The sequence below is a fragment of the Tenrec ecaudatus genome, chromosome 16 (genome assembly GCF_050624435.1).
Source record: "Tenrec ecaudatus isolate mTenEca1 chromosome 16, mTenEca1.hap1, whole genome shotgun sequence".
Taxonomy (NCBI): Eukaryota; Metazoa; Chordata; class Mammalia; order Afrosoricida; family Tenrecidae; genus Tenrec; species Tenrec ecaudatus.
The window spans coordinates 17,725,618-17,737,832 of record NC_134545.1 but is presented as its reverse complement, the minus strand read 5'-3'; the positions used below and the strand labels follow the sequence as shown (position 1 = coordinate 17,737,832).

Genomic DNA, 12,215 nt, shown 5'->3' with positions numbered 1-12,215 from the left:
GGGTGAAAGAAGGAAGGACCAAGTATCCAGCTTCAAACTGAAAAGTTAGAGAAATGCCCGTCAATTTGCTTCCAAGTTCCCGGGGCATCTACACAATACCCAAAGAGGTCCACCTCGGGCTAACGAGGGAAAGGCGCCTGGTTCTTCAAGGCGAGGACTTACGGGAGGAACAGAAGTGACTAGGAGAGTCTGTGACACGAAACTGAAAAGACAACGGAACTCCGACCTTGGCTCGTAACAGAGGTGGTCACCCAGGGTGGGACCTTCCACAGCAGTGAGCACACCCCCTCCCACCTGGCTGGGGCCTGCGGCCTCCCCCACCCCCACCCCACGCCTTTTTAATGGAAGAGGCTGAGTGTCTGCCAGAGCAGAGAAAAGAGGGGCAGAAGCACCAGCTGGTGCATGCTGAGTCTTCAGGTGCGCATCTAGTGTGGTGGGAAGGATCCTGCCCCGATGTCAGAAAACCCGGTGGGTACCTTTCAGAGCTGGCCACTAACTGAGCAGGTTACCGTTGAGAGGAATTCATTCCTGGGTGCCTCAGTTTCCTCATCTGCAACTCTTAAGAGTCCCATAGCTGAGTACCAGGTTTGCAGAAGCTGTAATTCATGGGGGAGCCCTATGAGCTCCAGTGGAATAGTAGTTATGCTAGTAGTTAGCTAGTTGGGCTGCTTAACACCAGGTCAGCAGTTCGAACCCACCAGCTACTTCAGGAAAGAAAGAGGGGTTCTTTCTGTTCCAGTAAAGAGTTAAGTCTCAGAAACTCACCTGCCGGGTTGCTCTGAGCAGGCACTGACTCGGAGGCGGTGAGTGTGGTTTTTGTTCGTTCTTTCAGACATTAACCAGCAATGTAGAAAGTCTGCCTTCAGGCAGATTACTAACGGCTCCCCTACCGGCCTCGGAAGGTGTTTCAGGGGACAAGAGACCCCAAATTCAGAAGGCAATTTAAGAAGCACTTTTATTAAGTTTTAAACAGGAAAAGTCAAGACGTAGACAGACACATGTGCTGGATGATGGAGCCCATTAGCACGAGGTCATACAGCATTCAGAGATTTACAGAAATCCGGCTCCTTACATGGGACATGGGAGGACAGAGGAAACTGTCATAACAGCATGGGGGCAGCAGATCAATACGTCACAGTTACGGGCGAGGCTGCGAAAGGGGGAACGAGCCCTGGACTGGGACGCAGACATTTGTTAGACAGAAGAGCTTACAAGAGTGGCTCAGGGCCCTCTGACTCTAGCACCTCAATTCCCATGAAGAGAACAGCCAGGAGAGTCCCCAAGGGCCATGCTGCTTCCCCCTGGACCGGCTAAGGGAGTGGCCTGAGAGCAAGGCTCTGCAGGCTGCAGGGGGAGGGTCAGAGGGAATTCAATGGATGCCGAACCCATGTGGAGACTCCCAAATGCACCGAGGGCTTCCACTATAAGTCGCGGCCATCCTCATGGCTTCAAAATGTAAGGTTTAACATAGAAGGGCAGGCTCAGCCTCAGGGGTTTGTGTGGACACGCCCCTAATGGGAAATGGACTACCAGAGCCACACGGTCCTGAGTCATACCCCAAACAAGGTGGTGGTGGGGGGCCCCAGAACCAATCCCGTCGGCTTCCCCAATCTGCTGTGTGGTGCGTTTCCCGTTCACGCTCCCTTTCCCACTTCCCCTCAGCCTGCCTTTGACAGTGATGAACTGATGTGCTGCCAATCATGACTTTGCGAAATGCCCTTTGTTCTCAAGTTCCATACAATTAGCTCTGTGGTCGTCTCTGTTGGGATGATTCATTTGGGACTTTGCTTTGTTTTTGCTTTAAACTTCACAACGTGGCTTTTTCTATATATAGTTGAGCTACTGGGTGGACTGTGTGAACTGCAAGGTTGGCAGTTCAAACCAACAGCCACTCCATGGGGGAACGATGGTTTCTCCTGCCAACACTTACAGCCTCAGAGACCCCACACAGGGTTGCTCTGAGTTGGAATCGACTCAATGGCAGTGGCTTGGGACTTGGACATGTGATCACCTGTAAAAAGAGCATCATGCTTCGTCAAATAGCCGCCAGTGAAAAAGAGGAAGGGCTTCACCTTCGGGGAAATGGAGTGACACGGTGGCTTCCCCAATAGCTCACATGTCCCAACAATTGAGCGGGTGTTCTGCAACACATGGGGTCGCTGTAACTCAATGGTACTTAACAACGACGACATGCACTATATTTGACTTGGGGTCTTTCTCCTTCCCCCTAGATTCAGCGGTTCTGAACCTTCCTAAGCCACAACCTTTCATACAGTTCCTCATGTGGTGGTGACCCCCCCCCCAACCATAACATTATTTTCGTTGCTACTCCATCGCTGTCATTTTGCTACTGTGATGAATTGGGCGACCCCTGTGAAAGGGTTGTCTGACAACCCCCCCAAGGGGGTCGGGACCCACAAGGTTGAGAACCGCTGCCCTAGACCAAAAACCCCGGGCAACAGCACAAGCCATAGCTGTGTCTGTTCTTCAGTCACATGAGCAGACTTTCAGCTCCTAAGACACTGCATGCCCGGCTGTGCTAGCCTTCCCTCGTCTATTGCTGAGGAGGAAGACGGCATGGGCTCTGCAGGGTGGGGACAGAGCTGGGTCTGGCCCGGTCCCCCACCAGGTGCCTGACCCACAGCAAATGTCTCTGGACCTTGGTCTCTCAATTTGTAAGACGGGATACAGCTTTGCCCCACTGGGACCTTAAAAGGATTTTAAGAGATCTTTTTTTATTTCAAAGAGTGCCCACTGCATCCCTGGCTGCTCTTCCTGCTGTCACTACGACTACAACATACCCATTAGGTAGGTTTATTAGGTTTGAGCATCCGGGTTCCCTGGACTAAGTCTCGCCTTCAGGGGAATACAGCACTGAGCACAAGAAGCGAGCTGCATCTCAGGTATCCTATTTGTGACGATCTAGTTTACGCCTAAGCCAGCCAGCACAGGGCGGACTGGTGTCATCCCGTGCGGCCTGTTAGCTCGGCTCTCCATGGCTACCAGCTGGCACTCTCACCCCAACCAGCACCGGATGGCATCTCAGTGCAGGGGCACAGCAAGCTGTCCCCCACTTCACCCTTCACTTAAGGGGAATTAAAAAAAAAATACCGTGCCTCCAGCATTTTCTCTCGAGGCCACGCACCGCGATGGCAGTGTTTGGTCTTGTTTTGTCTTGAAAGCAATCTGCCCGCAGTCCCCAGGGCTCCCAGATGACAGCATGACGCCCTCAGCGAAAACCCCGCGTGGGTTGCCGGGAAAACAGCATCAAACAAAACCAGCTCTGCGCACGTAGTCTGAACCCTGTTATTTCCGACACCCTTCCACAGGTGCAGTTCTAGGGAGGAAACCGGAACCGGAAGCGCTCCAAAGAACTGTTCCTGTGAGGCAGCATCAGATTAAAAAGGTGAGGAGTGAGCCGGATGGTTTTATTTTTCCAGCAGGGGGCCATTTCTAATGGTACACAGAGGACTTCCACAAAGGCTCCTGGCTTTTCCTCAGGAACTTGCCACTAGCTGGACACCTGAGTGACAGCCATCAAAGAAGCTAGCCTCTCTCGAAGGGCATGGCTTTAAATGTGCAGGGAAACCCGCCACAAAGGAAAGACAGAGTGCGGCCGAGCTTCTGGGATGGGACGAGGTGGCAGCTACACAGCGGCCAGGTCCCCATAGAAGCCAGAAACCCAGTAAGCCTGCGAGTCGTGAGTGGAGTAGAGGGTGAGCCATGTTCCGTGAACCAAGGCACTGGGGGCAGTCGGTTTGGGGAAGTCAAAGAACAGAGTGCTGGGTTTTGACTAGCCAGGCCGCAGCGTCCCTGGAAAGTGGCCCGATGTAATCTGTGTAAGTGGAAGGAACTGGAAGGCCTGCTGAATGCCCGAGAGGACAAGAAAGGCTCAGCATCGACCACAGCCTCACCTGTTCCAGTTCACGCTAAACTGTGTGAAGGTGTACGGACAACGGAGGTAAGCATCTGTGAAGCGGGGCATTTCTTGCTGCTGATTTCTGCAGGAGAGGAAGTATCTGAGAAGAAAAAGTCTTCCCCATCTGAACTCAGATGGGACCATTCAGAGCACATCCAAACTAACTGCCATGGAGACGATCCCAACAGAAATCCCAGAATTTTTGAGGCTGTCAGTCTTTACGGGACAAAGAACCTCATCTTTTTCCCAAGGAGTACCTGGTGGGGTCAAACTACTGACCTCGTGATTCGTAGACAGCTACGCCACCAGGGTTCCCCTCAGAACACAGAGCTGGAGACAAAGAAGACGGCAACATCCAGATGTGGCTGCTCAGTCTCCTTGACTGGACGGAAGAAGCAAGCCCTATACTAGCACTACATGCAGACCCCTGCTGGCCGTGGATTAAACAGTGGGTTGCAAACCACAAGGCTGGCAGTTCAAACCCACCAGGCAGTCCAGGGGAGGAAGATGAGGCTTTGTGCTCCCAGAAAGAAAAGATTTACACACAGCCACGGGCACCCTCTGGAACAGTTCCTATAGCAGTGGGTTGAGGACTTGTACACACAGAAACATCGATATCTTAAGCAAATTACAGTAAAAATGGTTTTTAAAGCACTGTTGTTTTCTTTAGAGCTGAAATGCTCCCAAGTAAAATACTCTCAGTTGCTACAATCTTAAAAAAGTTTCTAGAAGACACTGTTGGAAAACACACCAACATTTTTGGAACACCCAGGAGGCAAAGTCTAGTTTCTGGCCAGGAAGGTTTACAGAGCTGCTGTTTACTGGGGCCAAGCACTGCTTCAAAAGGTGGAGTCATAAAGGCCCACTTCACTGACGGGGTTTACTTTTAGGCTGCTTAAAGACATCGTCTCTAACAGGTGAAGACACGTACCACAAAGTGGGTAGTTCTGAGACCAGACTGCAACCCAAGTAACATCGCCATCACCTGATCAACGCTCCTCACAACGCTACAGAGCAGAGCTTGGAAAGGCTCTGAAAAAGAGTGTCGAGAGGAGGCAGAGCAGAAAGTGCTGTCTGTCCTCTGGTTTCACACAAGGAAACTGAGGCTCCCAGAATAACCCACTGCCATCCAGTTGGTCCCTGGGGCTGTGAATCTCGTCGGGAGCAGCGTCTCATCTTTCCTTGGAGGTGCAACTAGTAGATTTGAACTGCCAACCTGGCAGATAGTCTTCCAATGTTTGCTCCTCCAACATCGTCGCCACTAGGGTGCCTTCCCAGAAGTAAAGTCCTTTTTGATGCTAAGAAGTGAGGCAGAAAGTAGATTTAAAAATTACTTTTATCCTTTCATTGTTCACTTGATAAACTGATTCTAGTGTATTTTCCTGCTTTAGCCTGCCTACTGTTATGAATCTGCTATCAGTACATACCAAACTCATTACAAACAATATAGCCACTCCTTGTCTATTTATCGGGCCCATATACTGTGGGGCTGCTAACTGCAAGGTGAGCAGTTCAAAACCATGAGCCGCTCTGTAGGAGGAAGATGAGGCTTTCTGCTCCTGTAAAGAGCTACAGTCTCAGAAACTCCCAGGAGCAATCCTACCCTGTCCAACAGTCAACTCAATGACTGTGCGTCTGTGTTTTTTGTTTTCCAGTTTTTAGATCTTCACAATAGGTATTATTGTCATTTCACCTCCACCATCTTAAGCTAGGCCACTCAGACTAAACACGTTTCAGTGACTGAAGTGTTCAGAGCTCTGGGTCCCATTCTGTATGACAACTAGGCCTTGTGACATTTAAATACCATTTGTCACCCAAGGGCTACTAACCACTGGCCAAGGCATGGGACACTACAGTTTTTCTGTTACAAATCAACCGCCAACCAACCAGGGTTGGTTTCCAGCGTATACCTTCACCAGAACCAAGTGGATGGTGAGTTAGCACAGGAGAAGAGCCTGTGTCTCTGTGACATTTCACTTCCACTGCTAAGCCAGAAAAGTGTCCTGTATCGACCCCAGTGCTATCAGCAGGCCAGGGTCTGAGGGTCCCTCTGCCATGAGGGGTGGGTTCACAATTGACGTCACACCGACGAGTTGGGTTCTGTTGGTTTTTAAAACTAGAAGACTTGGTCCCACCGCTATACTTCACTTACACTGACAATGCCAACCAAGGGGCAGTCTGAGGGGGTTCTGGGAAAACAGGGATCTCACTGGCAGCATAGGTTGGAGCTCTCCCCAAATCCTCCCCTAAGAACACAAAGCAAGCAGATAATCTAACAAAAGTCTAGTATTTACACAAAACTACACAAATTCCAAACTCAGCTGACTCAAAGCGACTCTATGAGATAGGGTAGACTGGCCCCTGTGATTTTCCGAGGTAGCTGCTCTTCACAGGAGTAAACTGCCTCATCCCTTTCCCTAGGAACAGCTATTGGCTTTGAACCGTTTTGGAAACAATGTAGCTAGTAAGGCTGAAGCCCACGACAGCAAGCTCTCTTCTTGCTGCTTACAACACAGACGCTTCTTCACCAGAGGTTGAGATCCTCAGTTGATGGCTACTTAGATAATGAGCCTGAGCCAACTGTGATCAGCGGCCAAGAAAACGATCACTCCTGCAGGTGCATTTAACAGAACAGCTCGGCTGAGCAGCAGTGTGTGTCTGTCTCTCTTGAATGTTCTTCGTCTGCCAAAATTAAGAGATCACAGAAAAAAAGAGATCACAGGACAAGCCTCTCAGTGGAAATAGAAATGAATCTTTCAACGAGGCAATGTAGGACTTACTGTGCATTTATGTGGAACAATTTTCATTAATAAAGCTCTCCAAATAAGGTTGTCAGCCCAGGGAAAAGGAGGAAAAATCCACTGTACTTCTATGAAAATAATAATCTATAATTTATCAAGGGTTCATGAGGAGGGGAGGGTGGAGGAGGGAGGGAGGGAAAAGAGGCTCAAGTAGAAAGAAAATGTTTTGAAAATGATGATGACAACATATGTACAAATGTGCTTGATGCAATTGATGCATGGACTGTTATAAGAGCTATGAGAGAACCCAATAAACAGAATTCTATACTGTGAAAAACAACAACCCATGCTTCTTAAATTCTCCACCTGGCCTGGCTGAGACCCTTGACAGTTTAATGAGGGATGACCCCCCCCCCTCCCATTTCCCTGCCTGTCAAAGCGTTTCCCCAGCTCTGCAACACTGTTTGGACCATGGTTAGAAATTGATCCACACTTAGATGCTAAAAACACGGTCAAGGACAAAACTCCAAACCAAACTCAGTCGTGGAGTCGATTCTGACTAATAGCGACCCTTCAGAATAGAACAGAAAACTACCTTTGTGGGTTTCTAGGACTAATCTTTACCGGAATAGGAAGTCATCTCTTTCTCTTTCGGGGCAGTTTGTGGTCTCAAACTGCTGGCCTTTTGATTAGCACTCCAATGCGTAACCCATTCCACCAATAGGTTTCCTAGTCAAGGACAAGGAAGCAGAAAATATGCAGACTTGAATTTCAATTCCTTACAGTATCCAACCTTTATGGAGTCACTGAGGCTGGTAGAACCCTGGAAACGATTTCTGTGAGATACAATTTAAACTGTAAACCAAAAGTATCACCTGAATTTGTCTTAAAACCGAACAGTAGCTTCGCTTAACTACTAAAGGCTGCAGGGCCTTTTTGAAAGAGCTATCCAGAGGCTCAGAAGGATACAAAGACTCAAAGATAAGAGCCTGGGGGTGGGGGTGGGAGGATGAGTTCACATTAACAGAAAAAGAGGGTGCAAACGGCAGAGTGACTGAAGAACATGAAAGTCCCTGTAACCCATGTGGAGAACCTGCGGCCCTGCCTTGGTATATGTTTGCCTGTGTACACTCTCAACAACAACAAATTATAAAAGAAATGAAAAGCAGGGAGGAAGATCCCACAACTGGTTTCACATCACCAACGATAACTAGAGGGAAATGCTTCGAGAATCAGAAAGGGCATTTGCAGGGTATGTAAACAATTTACTTTATCTTTGAATTCTGTCATTTACATGGCTGTGTAAAGAGTGTTTTCCTCCCCAGGGTCTCTGGACAGAAGACACGTCTGGCATTAGCTTGGAAACAGGCCCCTGTAAACACTCTCACTAGGTTCCAAGACTTGTCCCATTTTATTTTTTTAACCTAACCAAGATGTATGTCAGTGTGATTTAACACAATAAATGATACATATCCAACATACAAACTGATATGTTTGACATATGTATAAGCCCATTAAACTATCACGAACATAATTAGAAACTTACCCAACCCTGCCAAATGTTTTTTCTTTCTTTCTTCTTTTTTTTATTTTAAAAAGAACATGTATTAAGTCTTACTGATTAAGAGAGTATTTATTAAGTCTTACACAGAACAAGGACAATTACAGAGCCTTATCACCCGGATGAGGGAGACATTAGCCTGAGGTCACCATGGGGTCTAAGGGTTCGAGGAGACACAGAGCTTTCAGAGGACTTGGAAGGGCAAAGGAAACGGTCACAACCACACGGCTGGTAGCAAATGAAGCCATCCTAGGGATCCGTGGGACTGCCGGAGTGGGATCAGGGCCATGACTAGGACACAAGCATTACGGTAGACCTAGGACATTACAGAATTGGTGGAGGGACTTCCCCAAGGCAGTCAGGGGCATGACTTATCACCATAAGACACCCCCCCACACATAGTATAGTGATCTCATCGACACTTAGGGAAGCTCTTGGGGAGACTGCCCCTCCCTGGGCTGGTCAAGGACATGGTGGTAATCCTCTTTCCAATATACTCTATCTAAGGCAGTGGTTCTCAACCTTCCTCATGCCGTGGCCCTTTAATATGGTTCCTCATGTTGTGGTGACCCCCAACCATAAAACTTTCATTGCTACTTCATAACTGTCATTTTGCTACTGTTATCCGCTGATCTAAGGGCAAAGACCATCCCGTTTTATATGCACTCTGGCATCAGACAGTTTATGCCGGCTGCTCTCCCTGCCTTTCTTTGGGAACCAGGTAATCACAAGCAGTCACCGAATTACTGGGAAGTCATTCTTCTTTCACTAACTCATCCCAAAGCAGATGCCAGTGGTCTACTAACATGTAAAGGCACATGCACGCACATGGAAAAACAGTCACTGCCAACCTAATACAGGAGCGTGTAAAAGGCTTCCCTGTAGTGAAACTTGAATGTGGCCCAAGTTTTGTATAATCTAACAAACAATGAGAAATGATAAGCTTTTCTGTTTTCCCAACACACACACACACACACACACACACACACACACACACACACACACACACAATCTCCCCCCCCCCACCACCACCACCACCGACAGCAGGAGGCTAGAGTTCTGTTGAGTGCAGTCCTCTGGGGTGCTTACCATGACCGTGCAGTCCTCGGAGCCACTGGCAATGACCTGGTCATTATGTGGACACCAGTCAATGTCGAGCACTGGCCCTGTGTGGCCACATACTGTAGGGTAGGACTTGTCGATGCGGCCAGTCTGAAAGAAGAGAAAAACACGCTTATTATTGGAACACCGGTGATCTAGGAACATCTATGCTATGTCAGGCCCATGTCTCCCCTTCTTGGTGCCACACAAGACTCTCAACTACCTAAACACACAGATTCAGGCAAAAGGTATTGCTACAGACCCATAGGAGCAAAACTTAGTCATGACACCAATCACGAAATACGACTAGGTATATGCTATTTGTGGGCCAGATCCCATGCTAAGTGCTGGAGACATAGATGTGAGTCCTCAGTCCCGTCCTGGCTGGGTGTGAAGTCCAGGGAAAGGAGAGAGGGACTTGACTGAGCCACCAATGAAAGCAGAGGACCGCTTCACGAGGACAGACATGAGGGCTGTGTGTGGGGCCACAGAAGCACATTCAGTCAGCAGTGGAGGGGACAGGTGGGCCCACCTTCTGTGGGGAAAGGTAAGCTCTAAATCGAGATGTACAGCCTCGGTTCTTTCATGTGCTCCTGCTTTGTCCAAATAAAATGACTGAAACCCAGTTTGGATCTCCTATAAATGATCATCCAAAAGGAGGTCATAATAGAAAATGACAAAAAACACTATCACATAGACTCTGGGGGTTAGAAGAAGCCTTCTGCCATTTAGTAGCTGCGAGGCACAGTCCACAGTACTGCCTCTTTGTAGTAAAATGAGAATAAAGCCAAAAAACACCAACCTCACCGCCATCGAGTTGATTCTGACTCACAGACACCCTACAGAGCAGAGGAGACCTACCCTCTGGGTTTCCAGTCTTTCAGTCTTTATGGGAGTAGACATGCCCATCTTTCTCCCTTGAAGTGGCTGGTAGGTTTGAACCACTGCCCTTGAGGTTAGCAGCTTAATGTGTAACCCACTAGGCCAGTGCTTCTCAACCTTCCTAATGCCGCGACCCTTTCATACAGTTCCTCATGTTTATTAGGGGCTCATACAACTCTTATCACAATCCATACATACATCAATTGTGTAAAGCACATCTGTATATTCATTGCCCCATAAAATTATTTTTGTTGCTACTTCATAACTGTCACTTTGCTATTATTATGAATCGGGCAACCCCTGTGAAAGACTCGTTCAACGCCGCCCCCCCCAAAAGGGTCACAACCCACAGGTTGAGAACCGCTGCCCTAGGCCAACAATAACATTTAATTCCTTAAAGCTGCAAGGAGTGAAGGAGACAACCTGGTAAAGGACTAAACTCACTGTCACTAAGTCCATCCCAATTCATAGTGACCCTATAAGGTAGGGTAGAATTGCCCTTCCAGGCTTCTGAGACGGTAATTCTTCATGAGAGTAGAAAGCCCCGTCTTCCCACCAAGGAAAGGTCTTGAACTGCTGACCTTGCAGATCAGCAGCACCACGTGTAACCACTGCGGCACCAGAGCTTCGGTAAAGAACTAAACAGGGAGAACTTTGTTCTGTTGGTGCACCTAAAGAAATCAAGAAATGTCACTCCCAGATCCTAGAGGTCTGGAACCCCTACATTGCATCCCTAGTTGGGGCCCTCCCTTACGCAGGAACAGCTACGGAACACCTGTGGCCTGCTGTTCCCACCTACTTCTCCGATGGCGTCCTCACAAAAAGCCACGTGGGGTGGCCTTTTCCCTGCCATGCTGACAGCCCTCACCCCAGGTAATGTTCTATCATGCAAGCTGCTGCAGGTGGACCTGTAAGTGCTCATGGCCTTATAATAATAGTCATTATTGTTATTATTTAAACTACACGGATGAGGTGCTCGTTCATATAATGTGTTATTTCGTAATTTACAACATTCCGACGCAGGGAGGTCACAGTGAGGTCTGCCATGCATCTTTAATAGGCATTTCAGAAGAAGGAAATCAAAAGCCTGGAAGGATGGCAAAGGGGAAGCGTCGAATGGTCACAATTTTCAGGTGCAATTCAAGTGTAAGCCTTCAAATTCACCAAGAACAAGTGCCAAAGAGTATAGGTAATATAACTCCACAGCTCCTCACCTTGCTGGGAAATTCACAACACCCCAAAGAAGAAGAAAATCGTAAAAGCAACCACAGAGGGAAGTCAGAGTTTTGCAAGAGGGAGTACTTCATCTGATTGTGGGCAGACTTCTCAGAGGGCATGACTGCAGCAAACAAATGTGAGAAAATACCTGGGAAATGCTGAGACATATAGTCATGTGAGCATGTTTAAGTGCTTTAATTGAAGGAACAAGTAAATCATTGCCAGGTTAAAAAAAGTCATAATGGGCAAAAGAAATGCAGTTGTAACTGACCAATAAAGATAAGACACGACAAAACTTGTGGCAAGCAGCTAAAGCACATCTCAGAGGACAACCTGGAGCCTTAAATATACATAAGACACATAACAAGAGAGAGTGAAAATAAACAGATCCATACCATTAAGAAAACCCACAGCGTAAGTCTACCAATTACCCACACCTCCCCACAAATCAATCACAGCAGGACAAAACACTAGACTAGTCCAGAAGGTTTTACAAGGGAATTTGGCCAAACATTTAGGAAACAAAATATCTCAAACAATTCTTCCCAGAGAATAGAGGGGGAAAGACAGGGGATGGGTACTACTCAACTCGATGCACAAAGGACAGCCTAAGAGTAAATTAAAACCCATAAAGATTGATGCTAAAAATAAACAAGACCAAATCCAGCGTGAGTTGTGCTCCAAAAAAGAAATAAAGTGAAATGAAAAGGCGAATTACGAATTCGGAAAAGACAAGGGCAACATACATACGGGCAAAGTTGGTAAATAACTGTCTAAAAGAATGGGCAAATGG

General features: G+C 47.7%; 1 protein-coding gene across 1 annotated transcript in view; it reads right to left on the bottom strand.

The window, feature by feature from the left end:
- CORO1C (coronin 1C) overlaps nt 1-12,215 on the bottom strand; it is a 95,306-nt gene that overhangs the window by 15,506 nt on the left and 67,585 nt on the right. The window contains exon 3 of the mRNA XM_075534507.1: nt 9,311-9,433. Coding sequence (XP_075390622.1) covers nt 9,311-9,433 — 123 coding nt within the window. The remainder of the gene's footprint in view (nt 1-9,310; nt 9,434-12,215) is intronic.